This window comes from Thamnophis sirtalis, unplaced genomic scaffold (genome assembly GCF_051295495.1).
Source record: "Thamnophis sirtalis isolate CommonGarterSnake01/CBP01778 unplaced genomic scaffold, rThaSir2_p1.2 scaffold_10, whole genome shotgun sequence".
In the NCBI taxonomy this organism is placed as follows: Eukaryota; Metazoa; Chordata; class Lepidosauria; order Squamata; family Natricidae; genus Thamnophis; species Thamnophis sirtalis.
The window spans coordinates 27,283,162-27,301,168 of record NW_028261390.1 but is presented as its reverse complement, the minus strand read 5'-3'; the positions used below and the strand labels follow the sequence as shown (position 1 = coordinate 27,301,168).

The window sequence follows — 18,007 nt, the reverse complement described above, 5'->3', positions numbered from 1 at the left end:
GGCAGGCAAGAGCAGAGTTGAAATCCTCTCTGAAACAGCTGGAAAAGGTACGTGATTGCATGCAGAGCTACGTTGCCTTTACAGACACACACACACACACACACACACACACACACCTGGATAAAAGTATATTTAACCACTGGCGCAGTGGTTAAATGCAGCACTGCAGGCTACTGCTAGATCAGCAGGTCAGCGGTTCAAATCTCACCGGCTCAGGGTTGACTCAGCCTTCCATCCTTCCGAGGTGGGTAAAATGAGGACCCAGATTGTTGGGGGCAATATGCTGACTCTCTGTAAACCGCTTAGAGAGACCTGAAGGCCTATGAAGCGGTATATAAGTCTACTGCTATTGCTATTGCTATTGCTATATAAGCCCAGCTTCACTGATTACAAGTTTGAAAAGGCAGTGTGGCTCCACCTGCAATCAAAGGCTCAGATGGGAAGGCAGCAGGGGAATGGAGGGGGGGGGTATGGCACAGGAGCTGCTTTCAAGCCATTGGAAAATATATCCAATCCAACTTCTGTGTTTGTGTTTGTTTGAGATTGAGTGAGTGAGAGAGGGATCCAACTTCTCTGTGTGCGTGTGTCTGTTTGAGAGAGGGGGGAGGGAGGGAGAGAGGGAGGAAGGAGGGGGAGGGAGAAGAAAAAGAATTTAGGAAAACTTTTTCTCAAAGGAGAAAAACAAATGCTGTCGCTTTAAATCGGAACTGAGCATGCCTGGCTGTGGAATTCTGGGAGTTGAAATACACAAGTCTAAAAAAATTTGAAATCCCTGTGTCAGTAGCTCACCAGCCATAAACCTCACTGCACGTCACTGCATTTCAGTGCATATATATTTATATATAACCAACTAAATGTGATTAAACAAGTATATTTTCCCCTCTTTCTACTTGTCCATTGATGGTTCAGTCAGCAGAGAGATGGGTATAAGTTTTAAGTTTAAACAATGAGATTAAATATACAACCCATTTTATAAATATGTCTATGTTCTATATACAATTTAGATAAAATTGGCATAAAATAAGAGTGGAATGATGTGTATATTTTTCTAAAGACAAATCTATAAATTATTACTCTAGCAGCCACAGAATTAAATCTGTAAAAACTGATAATCAGAAACACAATCAAAACTCTACATTTTGGGATGTAAGCCGACTGGCTTCTCATTTTGATCATTACATTTGGCATTTAGCTATCTTTCCTCTTCTGTAGACCAGAGGAGGGGGATGATTGAGATATAATAAGTGGTTTTTTCTATGGTAATTGAAAGAAAATTCCTTCCTGTGGCTACTATTCAAGTTTTTAAACAGTTTCCAGAATCTGGTCATATGATTAAACAACAACCAATTAAAACAAGCAGTTACTAAGTAAATAGAGTGATCATAAGTTCAAATCATATGGTCATTAAGCAAATTACAGAGTTATAATTATAAACCTACTCTCCCAATTTCAAGATCCATCTTGTCCTGGACACTCTTTTTTGAACTATTACCATCTGGCAGATGGTACAGGACAATAAAAACAAGGACAAATAGGCTGAAAAACAGTTTGTACCCTAGACCAGCAACTATACTGAATTCTACTATATAGTGCAATATTAATGCAATATCAGGGGTTTCAATTCAATTGTATAGAATGTGAAGGATGTGTGTTTTTCTTTTTTCTTTTTTATGTATAATGTACACTGAAGATGGCATTTAATTTCGTTGTACGAGGTGCAATGACAATAAAGTAAACTTTAAAAGGAAACAATGCTGCAAACCGGCAAAAAAGGATGGAAATCATAGTCACAGGACCATGGGCTGCTGCAACTGTCAAAAATGTCAGCCAGTGCCAAACATCAAATATATGGTCATGTGGCTGTGTGGGGAGCTTATGCAACATTTGACCAGGGCCTGAAGGGCTTTACTAACCATTAACCAACCTTTCTGAGGCCATTGTAACTCTGAACAACAATTAAAATGGCCATCGTAAGTCAACGACTACCTGTACTGCATGTAGTGTACATGTAAAACAACTTAAGAATACTGAAAACACACAGCAGTATTCAGATAGTATACAATTAAACCATATATATTATTACTAGATATAATTCCTAAACTTATTAAGAAAATATCACGCAACACCCACAATTTACTAAAATATTGCGTCGACAAGAATGCAAGGAAAGACCTACCACAACACTGGAAAAATGATATGTTACCAATGATAGCAGACTGGAAACTTAAAATATAAATATGCAATATTGGAAAAATTAACAACATATATTCTGAAACTTAACTGAAGTTCAAGCAAGAATTGTAAGCTTCCTTGCATACCATGTAGAGGCAAATATAAATATATTTTAAGGAATTTTTAAAGAATTAAAAGCAGAAATGACAAAATGCTTTAATGAGCACAGCATAGGGGCAGTTAGGAAATTAATTAATTTATATTATTTTAAAAACCTCCCTCCCTTTCTTTCTTCCTTTCTTTCAAAATTTGGGGATTCAAATCTTTTCCTCTTTCTTTTTTGACTTAGCCATTCATTATTTTTCTTTATTTTAAAACAATACTATTTGGATAAAATTAAAAAAATGGCTTATTAAGCTTCTTTTCCTTATCTCCTATCTGCCCTATATCAACTTAGTTTTGGAAGTAATTTATTTCAGGTTATGGTTTCAGTGAAGGAAGCAGATCCTAATATTTTGCTAAACTTTCAGTGTTGACATCAAGCATGTTAAACACAATCTATGATAAGTGTTTCTGTCCTATAAATACTGTGCATAATTTGGAACACCAATTATAAGGTATAAGTATTATAATTCAATATATAATCAAACTATAATGCAGTATTTTTCAGTTTTAAGATGGGTGAACTTCAAATCCCAGAATTTCCCAGCCAGCATTAGATTGGGGGAATCCTGGGAGTTGAAGTCCACCCATTTTAAAGCTGCCAAGTTGAGAAGCACTGCTATAAGTAGTAGTAGAAGAGATTTATTTATTTGTATCCCTCCTTTATTATTTTTACTCAATCCCATGGACATTTTCAGCACACCTTCCTCCTCCTATTTTCCTCACAATGACGACCCCATGAGGTGGGCCGGATTGAGAGAGAGTTAATGGCCCAAAGTCACCCGGTTTGGCTTTCATGGCTAAGATAGAACCAGCATATCAGGACATTCTGAAGAGCAAATTTTAACCAGATTATTCATGCACAACCCTGATAAAAATCATATTGTAAACAAAATGTTAGATAAACAAACAAGCTTTTTTACTAGTTTATATGGCATATATAATATTTCTTGTAATTTTACCCAAACACTTTGTATGTGCATTAGATTAGTGAACGGATCAAATCACACAACAAACTTGATAGATAAATGGAGGTATCCTGAAAAACAGAAAGCCTCTTGTTGTCAATCATCTTCTAATACTTGGGTGGACCATTCTGAAGATCATTTTTAAATATAAGCTTATCACAAAAGCAAATTCATTTAGGTGAATATTTTCTTTAATTCGAGAAACCTACATTCTACATATGTTGGAGGGCATAATGGGAATTGTGAGAGGATATTTTACTGAGTGTGTGTGTCTGTCTGTGTGTGTGTCTCTCTCTGTGTGTGTGTAGAGTTCAAGCATATATGCAAACTTCCAAACAAAATACTGGATTGCAACTTGTGTTTTAGTAATAACATACATGAATCTCACAGGCTACAATGCTAGACTTTACTTTGAAGCATGCAGTATTTCGTTTTATAAATCAAGCAAATTAATCTTATAGAAATGCAAATTATCATGCCATGAAGAGAAACTGGGCATGTGCCATGTTGAATTCAGCTTTAATACACTTAGGTTTTCAAAAGTAAAAACAAAAACAGATTTATGCTGTATGGAACAGTTAATGCTATCTTACTGTGGGCTGCAAATTATAACAGGATTTGGTAGATCTCAGTACTGAAGCTAGGATGTCTGTTCTCAATTACCAGCCCTTTTTAGGAGCCTGTAAACTATAGTTTGAACTAACTTCAAAGCTATCACACAATGCATTAAAGTAATCAATCCTGATTTTCAAAAAAATGCTATAGATGTTAAGGCTAAAACACTGAAGACCCTTCCAGTTCTTAAAATCAAAATTTTCTTTTTTAATTTATTGGATGCTGATTAGTCAGTTATTGCAATAATATACGATATTATATTACTTAAAAATTGTAACTGGAACCATCAGGAAAATCACCTGTGCTTAACAGCAACAAAACTTTCATTATGGTGTATTCTTCAAAGCTAAGCTGCAGACGAACAAATTGAAGGCTGATCTGATGCATTCCTTGGCATAATTCGAACATTGCAGATTGCCGCATCCTTTCTCTGTAAAAGACAAGGCACAGGTAAAATAAAGATATGCTGAAGCTTTCAAATGTTTTATTGTTTAATGTTTTGTATTATCTTTTTGATATGCCCTTTAGTGCCTAGAATTTCTAGTGAGATGGATGACCATGTGCATCAAATTAATGATTTATTCTAATTAAGATAAAAATAATTTATACTGCTGTCATCATTAGACAAAGAAGATAAGACTTTTCCTCAAGGATCATTTTCATCTCATTAATAACTGTATAGACTACACTCAGAGTTTGGTTAACATGATAAAACACTGACTGAAGTATGATCCTGTCAAAATTAATCCCTCATAAGTGTCAATGGATTCTCTTTAGAGAGAAGCATGCAAAAGCTTTTCTCATGAAGGTTGTTAAATTTTTGGCGGGCTGCGTAAGTGACTCAGAAACATTTTGAATGAAAATGTTCTTTTCAATCAAGTTCAATGCAGATTTAAGCCCAGTAGTGGAATAGCGAATGGTTTGGGTACTCTATGGGATTTTTTTTTAATAAAAGAAAGGGGGAGTGGAGAATCATTTGGGTCTACAGTATGTTTTGAATAAAGGATTTATTTCACACTAAAAGGTAAAGGTAAAGATTCCCCTCGCACATATGTACTAGTCATTCTTGACTCTAGGGGGCGGTGCTCATCTACATTTCAAAGCTGAAGAGCCAGTGCTGTCTGAAGACGTCTCCATGGTAATGTGGCCGGCATGACTAAACGCCGACGGTGTATGGGATGCTGTTACCTTCCCACCAAAGGTGGTTTCTATTTTTTCGACTTGCCTTTTTTAGGTGCTTTCGAACTGCTAGTTTGGCAGAAGTATTTCACAATGCTTCTATCCAAACATGATTGGTCATTGGTTCGTTTAGGAAGATTAGAGTCCTGTTTTTAAACAGCTTAAGAACTACAGCATGAGATATTTTATTTAATATTTTCTCAAAATCACTATAAAGAGTTTTAGGTGGCTGTAAACTGAAGTTCATTTAATGATAACACCCAGTTTTATCTTCCCTTTTCAAGAAATCACGCTGAAATATTGGATGGCTTCAACTAGATGAGATTATAGATTTCAGAAAAATCTAAACAAACATAATCAGGAAGAAAACAAAATAATAAATCCTACAAATATGATAGAGGCTGAGGTGAATCAAATATGATGCAGACGTGCATTAAGGGTGGGTTGTTGTACTGCCAGTTTAGCATGCAAAAAAATTTGCATGCATGCGCACATTTGCACCTAAAAATCTGTGCATGCACACATCAGAAAAGGAAAACAAATTAAAGTTCTACAATGAAGATTGTTCTGTGCATGTGCAGAATCAAAAATCAAGATGCCGCCGCCGTCGACAGAACCAGGGGCATGGCAGGCCAAGTTACTACCTACTCGGCCGAACCAGTCCGAACTGGTAGGAACCCACCTCTGAAGTGCATCAATGAACACATTAACTCCAAGCCCTGGAACAGAGGCAGGTCTTAAAGAGCTTTTCAGAATTCCAGGGGAAAGGGCACTCTTTAAATCTCTAGGGCAATGCTTTTCTACAGGGCCGAGGCAGCAATGCTTTTTTAAGGCCCTGCAAAATGACAATGTTTCATAGAAAGGACTTGGACTGCACTTGCTTTGCCAGGACCTAAAGGAACAACAGATCAACAATCTGTGTCATGAAGGACTTAGCAGGTGATGATCAGCTTCTTGAATTGCACCCAGAAGTCCACTGGCAACCCATAGCAGTGACACATGGATATAACACCTAGTGCCTGTTACTGCTTATGCTGCTGCATTTTATAATTGTAGCTTCAAGGAAAGTTCTCTGTAGACCACATTGCAATAGTCCAATCAAAAGGTGACCAGATTGTGAATGACCATCTGAAGGACCTCTCAGTCGAAGAAAGCAGCAACTCATACACAAGATGAACCTGTGTAAATCCTCTTGGCCACAGTTGTGAGTCCAGAGGTCTCTCAACATGTGCACCAGCCTTAAATGGGAAGGTGCACCACCATCCAAGATCATATACCTGAACTGGGGAGAGGGGAACAACTAAAGGCACTCAGTCTTATTAGGACTGAGCCAAAGTCTATTTCTCCCAATAGTTGAACAACCTCCAGGCATTGAATTAATATATTGACAGCTTCACCTGTCAACCCCAAGTTGAGATATAGAGCTAGTATCAGTACACTGAACAAACAGATAAAGTCATCCAACTTTAACCAAAGAAAAAATTCCTTGTGTGTCCAATCACACTTGGTCAATAAAGAATTCTGCTCTCCTCTACTCTCTTATCTTCTATTCCATTCTATTCACTGTTTCATGTAGATATCAAACAGCAAAGAGAACAGTGCTGAATCCTAAAGGGCTATATAGACAGATTATGGGCATGCCCCCTTCTTCTCTACCCATGTAAGGTTTAATATTAAGTTCATTTTTCTAACTAGAATGAAAGCTCACATATGAACAGAAGATGGCAACTGTAACAGAATTATAAAATAAAAGTTAGTATTTTGATTCCATAGAGAAGTAATGTATTTTTCATCAGCAAAAGCAAAGGAAAAACAACAAAATGAAATAAAATAAATCCAAAGGTTGGCCTATGAGTCAAACACCAATTATACCAATTCATTGATTTCTGCACCATCCTAGTACAATGTGAAAACATAAAAAGAAAAGAAATTATATAAGCTATTTATTTAGAAAATTTATATTTGCACATAGAAACTGAAGGCAGCTTATAGGATATAAAAACACAATATAAAGATGATAATAATAATAATAGTAATAATAATAATAATCACACTGGTTGAGAAAAATAAGGTCACAATCATAGACATCGCAATACCAGGTGATAGCAGGGTCGCCAAGGAGGAGCATGAAAAAATCACAAAATACCAGGACTTAAAAATCGAAATTCAACGACTATGGCACAAACCAGCAGTGGTAATTCCAGTGGTAATTGGCACACTGGGTGCTATTCCAAAAGCACTGGAATTATATTTAAAACAGTTACAAATTGACAAAATCACCATCAGTCAAATACAAAAAGCCGCACTGCTTGGATCTGCACGCATATTACGAAAATACGTTACAACATCCTAGGCCCCTGGATGGGGCCCGACTAGTAACCAATGCCAAATCCGGCGAAACAACTGGCCGCTGTGATACAATTGTATAATAATAATAATACCCCCTACCCCATCCCCTACCCTGGCAACAACATAATTCCTTCCAGAATCAGATAATGCATAATTCCCCTAACTTATATGGAAAGGACAGTTGCACATCAATGTCACTGTTGAAATGAAAGCAATTCCTCAATTTCAGCAACTGTCCGAATGGGCAGTATTAACATAACCCACTACATACAGTATAAGGACTATAATAGCCACTATGAAGGACTGATAGGGAAAATACTAGCCGAGAGGATCCACGAATACTGATCAGTAGTCAGGATACATGATAAAACTCCTTAGTTTCATAGCTCATGGACAGACTCAACCATTGTTTCAAATGAGAAACTGTGAGCATCCTAGACCAAATTAAAACCATAAATACTGCAGAATTCCTGGAAGCTTGACATTCAGACCAATCAGCAATCAACAAATACATAGAGATAAATGTATCACATCATGTGATGAAAAAATTCAGGAGGAAATAAGATCATAATCCTCAACCAGTAAACTACACTGAATCATGCTAGTATAATGAGTGGCATAGAAATTTGATAAATAAATAAATGAAGCTGGAATTACCACTAGTTAAACAATCAAGCAGAAAATTATATACTAATCAAGGAACTTCCATAGAAAAAGCAATTATCTCACAAATATTGGAAAGGCAACCTCCTGTATATAAACAGGAAGCAAACCCCACATTCACTAGGACTACTGTTATTAGTTAGTTAGGTAATGAAATGTTTGCAAGCCTACAGCCAAGGTCAGAGAGCCCCAAGAGTTGCACAGATTAAGCCTGAGCTACATATATTCTCTTCTCTTTCTGCACTGGAGGCTTCAAATGCATACGTATTTCTGAAAACTAGGAGATAAAGTTCTTGGATAAGCATGTGTTAAAATAAAATAAACAATAGAAACATATTTGCTGTTCTGAAGAATTTGTTAAAATGTATTATCACTTCCTGGGTGGAACAATGAAAACAAAAGAAAACAAAACCAGCATAGGTTTGAAGTTTGGTAGGAGACAGCTTCAGAACTTTCACAATTATCTGCATTGCTTATTCTCAAAATGAGGACGATGTGTTATACATTGACTTGTGCCATATATTGAATATATTCTCCTATAGATAGAATGATGTAATCTTGACTATGTTTTCAAATACTAAACCTATTTCTATCTAGGCTTAAAGTTACATTAGTTGACATCAATAATCACAGCAGATTGCTGGCTTTTCTATAGCAGGTAAGCCTTTGACCTTATCTTCCATCCTTCTTCAGTTCTGTTGAGAGTTTTTTGCACTGAGTACAACTGCTACTACTCTTTCTTCAGCTCACTTCTTCAGGTAGCACCCAAGAATTTATTTTCAGCAGTCTTATCACTTGATCATTAACTATTAAGATTTACTAGTCCATACTGTGTTTTGCTAAAGCCAACAATCTACCTTCAACATCAAGGTTTCCATCTCCATCTAGCAATAGCAATAGCAGTTAGACTTATATACCGCTTCATAGGGTTTTCAGCCATCTCGAAGCAGTTTACAGAGTCAGCATATTGCCCCCAACAACAATCCAGGTCCCCATTTTAACCCTGAGCCAGTGAGATTTGAACAGCCGAACTGCAGAACTGCAGTCAGCTGAAGTAGCTTGCAGTGCTGCATTCAACCACTGCGCCACCTCGGCTCATCTAATCTGATAGTAATCAGTTACATGTTCTCCCTCCCCCCCAATTCTTTTTTCCAACTCTGTGTATGTGAGTTCACAACCCCTTTTCAGTGCTTTATGAAAATCTAAACTATCTTCTATTCCCAGCATCTTATCCACAACTGAACGCACGTTTAGTACTTTTTAAGGTGTTTGGATAAACATATGAAGGATAAGCATGATGTGATGGTTTCCAGTACATTATATAATGCACTGAAGAATCCAGAAACTTGGATAAACAGATGACAATTAAATAATCAGCAAAACTGAACTACTGATAATCCAGCTCCTAATTTGGAGTTGAGATGTTATTGCACAAGTAATTTCTGGCAAGGTATTTCCTAATAAATAAATGCTCCCTCGCCCATATTATTTCTAAGACCTACTTCTCTGACTTGGATTGAGTTGTATTACATTAGTATATATTTTTTCTGATATACTGTAATTCCTAACCCAAAAGTAAGATACAACTTAATATTTTTTATAATTTTATTCAAAATTAACACTTAAAATTGGTGTTTTAAAGAGTTATCATAATAATAAAAATGTCACATATACTGACATTTTCAATTAGTCCCCAGATTATAATTGTAATTCTTTCAGATTAAATTTCTATCTTTGTTTCCTGTACATCACTCTATATTCATTCATAACATGCTCAATACAGTTCTTTGAAACAACACATATTTTAAAAATATATCACTTAGTGCTCTTTTTCCTTTTACTGGTATTAAAAAACTCCTACTTTCCAGTATTTGTCAACAGAGTTTAAAGCATTTTTTAAGTATTACATAATGGAAATGTATTTCATCCCACCTATAAAAGTCAATCTTGCACTATTCATTTATTCCATATAGATGCTTCAGCAACCATAAATGTTCTCTTGGTTATTCTCTAGAATAGAAACTAGAAAATATAACAGCAGAAAAATCTACTTAAGGAGCAGAATTCAATGATACTTAGGGTTGATTATTTCACTTATTGTCAATTATGTACTACACTGAGTTTTGCAAGAACATAATATTAAATAAAGCAGAATAAACTATAGTGCTACATAGAGATGCAACTACATTTGAAAACAAAATGTAACAACATATGAGGGCATGAGGGCTCAGTAGTTAAAGATGCTGAGTTTGAAATCTGACGGCAGATTTCTGCCAAGTTCTGCCAGATGGGTTGAGGTTCCTTTACTTGTGCCAGTTCCTGGCCATTTAGCACTTCGTAAGTATGCAAATGCAAGTAGATTAATAGTATTATGACCCAAGTCACACACATGGCAATAAGTGCTAGTAGAGTATGTTTACTGCACAACTCTAACTTATCATAGCAATATCTCCCAAAATCTCCCAAGTCACAAATTCTGCTCCCAAGCAGTTCGGTGAGTAATTTCAAGCAGTACATTCTTGAGCAAACACAAACCCCAAGGAAGCTTCCTGGGACAGGTTTAAATCCAGATGCAAATCCAAGTCCAGGTCCAGGAAAAGCCAACAAAACAACCCAAGGATCATAGTGCAAAACCAGGAAGCATGGAGCTGAGGATGATGATCAGGAAAATTAGTGGTTATTTTTGCGAACCGCTCCCTCCCACATGCCTAAGTAATCCACAAACAGTGGATTAGGAGGGACAAGGTTGCTTCCTCGCAAGCAGCCTTGTGATATCCCCTGAGCTTCCCATCTTGCCGTTCTTCATGTCTGTGGCTCAGGTGGGGGTGGTAGCTGTTCCTCATCAGAGGCAGTCTGTTACTAATCCTCAATTTAACTGGTGGCAACCATGCCTCGCCTTCCTGTTCTTGAGTAGGTGGCTGTCCATCCAGTTGATTGCACCCCTGATGCCTAATGGACCTGAGAATGTATCATCTTCTGTCTCCAGGCTAAGAGATCCTGGGCTAAGTGTTCTTCTATCCCCAGGTTAAATGTTCCTGGGGATCTGGAGTATGCCTAATGGGTATGGTTCCAGCTCATCCTCTTCCAAGTCAGTAACTGATATGAATATTGTAATAGATACCATTTTGGTGGGAAGGCAACAGTGTTTTGTACACCTTGGCATATATTCACACTGACCACATGACCACGTAAATGTCTTCAGACAACATTGGCTTTCTCAGTTAAGAACCAGAGATCAGCACTGGCCCCTAGAATCACAGATGACTGGACAAGGGAAACTTTCACCTTTACCAACATATATGCTATAAAACCCAGTTTAGCAATGAGACAAATTATGTCTGCTGATTGACTCAGTATTAATTACCTTCTGAGAATGCAAGAATAGCCTAACATAAAGCAATAGAAGGGATTATGCCTTTACACCACAATTTTATATATGTGGACGTGTAATATTTCTACAACAGTAATAGCACACTAGCTCTGGAGAACTGGGCATAGGTTGGAAAGATAAAGGAGCACCTTAAACTAAATATAGGACCCTTATTTCTGCTCTAGGAGGTCATCAATGGACACTGGTTATATCTCTTTTCCATATCTGCCCACTATATTAGCTTTATGTTATTAATTGGAGTGACAGATCAGTAAATATGAATTGGTATATGAATCTCATAGCAGAGCTATGTGATCTTTTGTTTGTTTTTACACAGTGCTTGCAGAATTTCAAATGAGAATAGACAGGCACTTTGTATTATAACACAATCTACCAAATTACATAACTGATAAAGCTCCCATAAAAATTGTAGAAAATGATACACCTATTTTATCTTATATGGTAATTTGCAGATCTTTTTTCTAATGAAACTGAAAATTTTTAAATATAAAATGAAATGTTTTCTTAACTTTTTATAATTGCATACATTTTATAATTGCCTACGGATGAAGACTATGTAATTGTGAACCACTTGGAAATGCATTTTCTCAAGATATAGAAGCGATTTCCATAATTGTGAAAACTGATGTCATTATTACTGTAGCCTTGAATGGACCAAGTTGAACATTGTCCAGAAGACCATAGCTGGGGCAAAATTTTGTTCTAGGGCACTATATGTATATGCAAGCAACTATTATTCTTTAAGTCCTCAACTTTAAAGCCAGGAGGAAAAAATAATATATTTGTTCAGAAAGAAATTTCCATTTTATAGCAAACGCTTAATTCAGAATTAGCTGATATATTGCATATGCTTTTCCAGACTCATATCTGCAGAAACACACTAGGGTAGCAGTATCCAGTTTTGGGGATGTAGCAAACAAATGTGGAGTTCTTGGGAATGGATAATTACACAATAGTCATATATCAGAAGGTACGCAAAGCACTGGCCTAGAGAGCCCCAGCATTTAATTTTCCAATAATGCTTTTGAGATTGAGATGACGGCTAAGGGGCATTGTGAAAAATATCAATTAGATTAATGCTTTACTTTACAACAAATCAATTTCCCGCAAATTAAAAGAACCTTAGCAGACACAGTAAAGCATGTTGATAGGTAATTTACTAAAATCAGGAACATGTTGGGGGCCCAAGCAGTACAAATATAGTTTGACGGTGTGAAATGTTAGAAAACTTCTGTTAAGCCTATTTATTCTGTTTGCACTGTATTTGCAACTATCCCTGGGTGATAATGAAACACATAAACCTTTAGATTCTAAGAATGCTAATAAAAGCAAAATTCTTCAAGTCAAGTCTGAGAGTATTTGCTTGACATAATACAATAGTTCAGGTCATAAATTCTTATAGAGATCTCAATGCAGGTTGAACAATGGCACTGTAGCCCTTGTCCTCTGTATATCATGCTATGTGATGTCATATGATTGTCAAGAGTGATGAGTCTTCTTCTCTACAAGTGAACTCTTCCATATGAGCTGAAAATCTGCATTATCCAATTTCTAGCACACATAGAAGTCTTCACATGCACAATTGCTTTCTACTGCAGATAACTATCTTGTATTCATGGAGATGTCTTTCGTGGAGATGTCTTTATAACAACTACAGCTGGATACTGAATAATTGCCCATACGCTTTCTATGTTGAATTCTACATTGGAATGCAATCCTTCATCATGACTATAATAATATGTAAACCAATAAAGAAGAGGAAGAGGAATAAAGAAAACCTGAAAATTCAGTTGAAGGCATTTGCTAAAAATACAAAGAATGAAAAATAACAAACCTATGGCTAAAGGGGAAAAATCAATGCAGTCAAACCTCAAAAAATTGTTATCAATTATTTTATTTTTCATAGAAAAAGCAACAAGGAAGATCTGGTGAACTAGATTGCCAACAGGGAACAATTCATTAAAGAATGAAAGCAGTGCAAGCTTAAGAGGCATTGATCACATTATTTTGAGGTTCGCCATATTCTCAAAAAAGAAATTGGAGCATAGTTGTACATGCACCCCAGATTTTAAATAAACCAATTTCATTAAGTTTATAGAATTATAAATTGAGTCCTTATGGACAAAAATCCAAAAGAAGTCCAGCAAAGTTGGAAACTTCTGAATAGTAAGATATTAGAAGTCTAATTTGTCGTGACCCGTCAAAACCGCGTTCCACAAAAGCGCGGTCGACGAAATCGCGTATGTGACGTCATCACAACGCGACGAAAAAGATCGAAAAATTGCAATAAAAATTAAATTACAGCAAGCCGATTCACATAAAGGTAAGGGTTAGGTTAAGGGTTAGGGTTAGGGTTAGGTTAAGGGTTAGGGTTAGGGTTAGGTTAAGGGTTAGGGTTAGGGTTAGAGCGTTAGCGTTACGTTTAGCGTTAGGTTAAGGGTTAGCGTTAGGTTTTTCGTTACGTTAAGGGTTAGGTTTAGGGTTAGGTTTAGGGTTAGGTTAAGGGTTAGATTTAGGGTTAGGTTTAGGGTTAGGTTTGGGGGGGGGTTAGGGTAAGGTTTTTGCTTTATTTTTACATTTTTCGATCTTTTTCGTCGCGCTGTGATGACGTCACAGACGCGCTTTCGTCGACCGCGATTTTGTCGTACGCGGTTTTGTGGTAGAACCTAATTTGTAGCATTTCAAAAAGAATGGCAGCTTAGAATTAAAAGAGACATTAATTAGAATTGGAATGTAAGTGTAATAATTAAAGATGGCTATCAGCAAATATATAATATTCACAGAAAACAAGTTAGAAAGGCTAAACCACCAAAGAAACCTAGGCTTCCAAGGGAAGCTAAAAGCAATAAAAGTGGCTTTTTCAACTATGACAATAGTAAAAGAAAGAAAAAGGAAGGAAGGAAGAGGCCTACTCATAAGAGAAAATGGTAGGGTAGTAAATAGATAGGCAGCAAGCAAGTAGAGATCTTCAGTTGCAATAGCAATAGCAGTAGACTTATATACCGCTTCATAGGGCTTTCAGCCCTCTCTAAGCGGTTTACAGAGAGTCAGCATATTGCCCCCAACAATCTGGGTCCTCATTTTACCCACCTCGGAAGGATGGAAGGCTGAGTCAACCCTGAGCCGGTGAGATTTGAACCGCTGAACTGCTGATCTAGCAGTAGCCTGCAGTGCTGCATTTAACCACTGCGCCACCTTGGCTCTTAATTAGTTCCTAATTTGCTTTAGTTTTCCCTGCCCCCCCCCAATGAATTCAAATATAACTGCTCAGAACCACTAACAGAACAGAGGGAATGAAAAATCAAGGGCAAATTAAATTAGCTTTAGGAAATATTAGCTGTGATGAATGAATTCAAATCTTCAGAACAAGAGCAATTATATCAAAAATTGTAACGGAACTTGTAGATGTAACTAGAGTCCCTTCCTGTAAATTTTAAGAAATCATGGCAGGTGACATGGCAGAGATAGGTAACTGCTGTTGTACTCTTAAAAAGAAAAAAGAAACAATATAAACCAGGTTAGCTTGACAAGGAAACTGAGAAAAATTCAGAAACAAATCATTAAACAATTGGTTGGTGAGAATTTAGAAAGGAATGCATTTCTTGGCAGGTGCCAGGAAAGAATGATGCCAAACCATCCTGATCTCTCTCTCTCTCTCCCTCTCCCTCTCTCTCCCCCCCTCTCCCCCCTCTCTCTCAGCAATTGCCTGGGAAATAGAGTGGATGTAGTGTATGTATGTATGTATGTATGTATGTATGTATGTATGTATGTATGTATGTATGTATATATATATGACTGGCCATCTCATGAAAAAGTGACTCTGGGTGGTGTACAATAAAAATGTAAAAGAGTTAACAATTAAAATATATATAATTCAGGATAGAGAAAAAAATGTACAAATATATATAGTGTCACAACCCCTGGTATGCCCAAATATGGGAGGAAGCTTACTGCTTCTTTTCTCTGTCTATCGGCTCATCACAAGAGACCATCCAGACAGAAACCCAACATTTTTACTGTTGCCTTTGTTACATTTGTGTTGTATTTGTGCTGATAAATATTTATTTTTATTTATTTATCAGCACAAATACAACACACACACACACACACACACACACAAAATAAATATCAATAAAGCTTGGAAAAGTCTGCCACTTGTACTAGGGAAGAGGGGCCTGTTTTAGCTACTTTAAATTGATTCAAAAGTGTTTGTATTGTATATAAAGTATTGATCAAATTATAGGTTAAGCTGGAAGGAATGGTAAGCTGTTAGGTTCTGTTCTAGGTCTTATGTTGTTCAACATATTTATCAATGACCTGAATGAGGGTTTGGAAATATTATTATCATATTTACAGATGACACAAAGAGAGGGGAAATGGAAAATATCATAGAAGGTAGTATCGTGTTGCTGGAAAAACCTTGAAGGGTGGGAAAAACAGGCAGTAATCAGTCACTATTAAATTTGGTAAGGGCAAATGTGATGTCTAATATTTAGATAGGAAAAAGCAGAAGCATGAATGCAGAACAGGGGACCATACAGGCAAAAAAAATGAGCAAAATGGCTTTTTGTTCAGTGTAAAGTCAATGGTAGAAAAGCAACTGTAATTCTAAGTTGAATCCACAGACAAAAAGAGGTCAAAATCAAGATATGCTACCGTATATTGTACTGAGTTACAATAATACAATACAATACAATACAATAGCAGAGTTGGAAGGGACCTTGGAGGTCTTCTAGTCCAACCCCCTGCCTAGGCAGGAAACCCTATATCATTTCAGACAAATGGATATCCAACATCTTCTTAAAGACTTCCAGTGTTGGTTCCGGACATCTCGTTTAAAAAAAGACATTGATGAGATGGAATATATTCAGAGGAACAATAAAGTTGATAAAGAGCATTTTTAGTCTGGAGAAAAAAAAATCTAAAGGGCTATAACTGAAGCATCCAGAAGAATGTTGTTCTACAAAATATGAGAAAAAGAGTGACTTTAAATTACAGAACAACATATTTCAGATGGACACCAGGAAAAAAATTCCTAAGGGTACAAGTTGTTTAACAATGTAATAGTCTATCTTGTGGAATGGGGGACTTTTCTTTTTTGAGATGGTTGTTGGTTTAGATAATTCCAACAGCTGTTATATTCCAAATTATATAATTCAAAACAACCTTGAATACAAATCCAATAACCCCAGACAATACGGACAATTGTTATAAATACTCCAATTAAACTTCACAATATCTAGAACGTTAAAATTTTCAACATTTACCTTTAAACATAGTTTCAGCTACACATTTAAATGTATTATTTATATATTTATATAAGCTGTGAATTTGTTTTCTCACTCATAATCCAATATTGTAATCATTTAACAAATAGCAGCTAGCAAGTTTTGAACATGTAAGCACTTCAAAAATGCCACTAGTCCTCTAGATAGTTTTTAAGCCCCTTTTTATAATTTTCAGTACAAATTCAAACAAGTTTAATCAAAGAAAAAAATTCCAAGATTTATTATGGAATTATATTATTTATTTATTATTTTAGTATTTAACTGAAAAAAGAAATTAAATAACAAGTTCTTTTGTACTTCTAAAGATCATGTTATGCCAGATATAGAAAATGAGTCTTGGTTTTCCTAACATTTAGTTGGCATTTGCTTTCCTGGAATCTAAATTCATTTTTCTATGACTTATAACCTGAAACAATTGAAAAACAAAATTTAATTTTGTTACACTGCATACAGCTACTGAAAATAATTGATTAGATTTATGGAGATTCTCAGTCATCCAGATCATAATTGACTCAGAAGTGCTCCCCCCCAAAAAAAAGATAACTTGATTGTTTTTTATGTAAGGAAAAAGAAGGCGTTTCACTTGTTATCCAACGGCCATCAGCCATTGTAAACATCTTCTTCTTTTTCCTCAAATAAAATCAAGTCCAATTGCCTTTGGGGAAAAAAGCACCTTTCAGACAATTGACTAGACTAGATTAAACTATTTAAATTAGCCCTTTTCCAATTTTTAACTTTTCAAACATAGTTCGCCAAAGTAGCCAATATCAAAAAGAGGGCTGTGAAAATATCTACAGAGCCCTCAGATCCTGGATATAAATTGTTTCAACTTCTACCATCAAAATGACGCTATAGGGCACTACATACCAGAACAACTAGACCCAAGGACAGTTTTTCCCCGAATGCCATCACTCTGCTTAACCACTAATTCCCACAACACTGTCAAACAATTTACTAAGACTGTATTGCTATTATTATTCTCTTCCTTCCTAGTATCTATCTTTCCTCACTTATGACTATACCACGTTGCTTGTATCTTTCAATTTATATTGTTTTATTTATTTACTAGTATGATTTGATAGCTTATTAGTAACCTTGACTATCACTAAGTGTTGTATCTTTTTATTCTTGATAAATATATTTTATTCTCCTTATGTATATTGAGAGCATATGCACCAAAGACAAATTCCTTGTGTGTCAATCACACTTGGCCAATAAAG

At 36.1% G+C, this 18,007-nt stretch overlaps 1 protein-coding gene across 3 annotated transcripts in view; it reads right to left on the bottom strand.

Moving 5' to 3' along the window:
• The window catches only part of NR3C2 (nuclear receptor subfamily 3 group C member 2), a 164,724-nt gene that overhangs the window by 15,429 nt on the left and 131,288 nt on the right, over positions 1-18,007 (bottom strand). For all 3 annotated transcript variants that reach the window (XM_087724320.1, XM_087724321.1, XM_014066067.2), the window contains exon 7: positions 4,217-4,347. In XM_087724320.1, the coding sequence (XP_087580446.1) occupies positions 4,217-4,347 (131 nt within the window). The remainder of the gene's footprint in view (positions 1-4,216; positions 4,348-18,007) is intronic.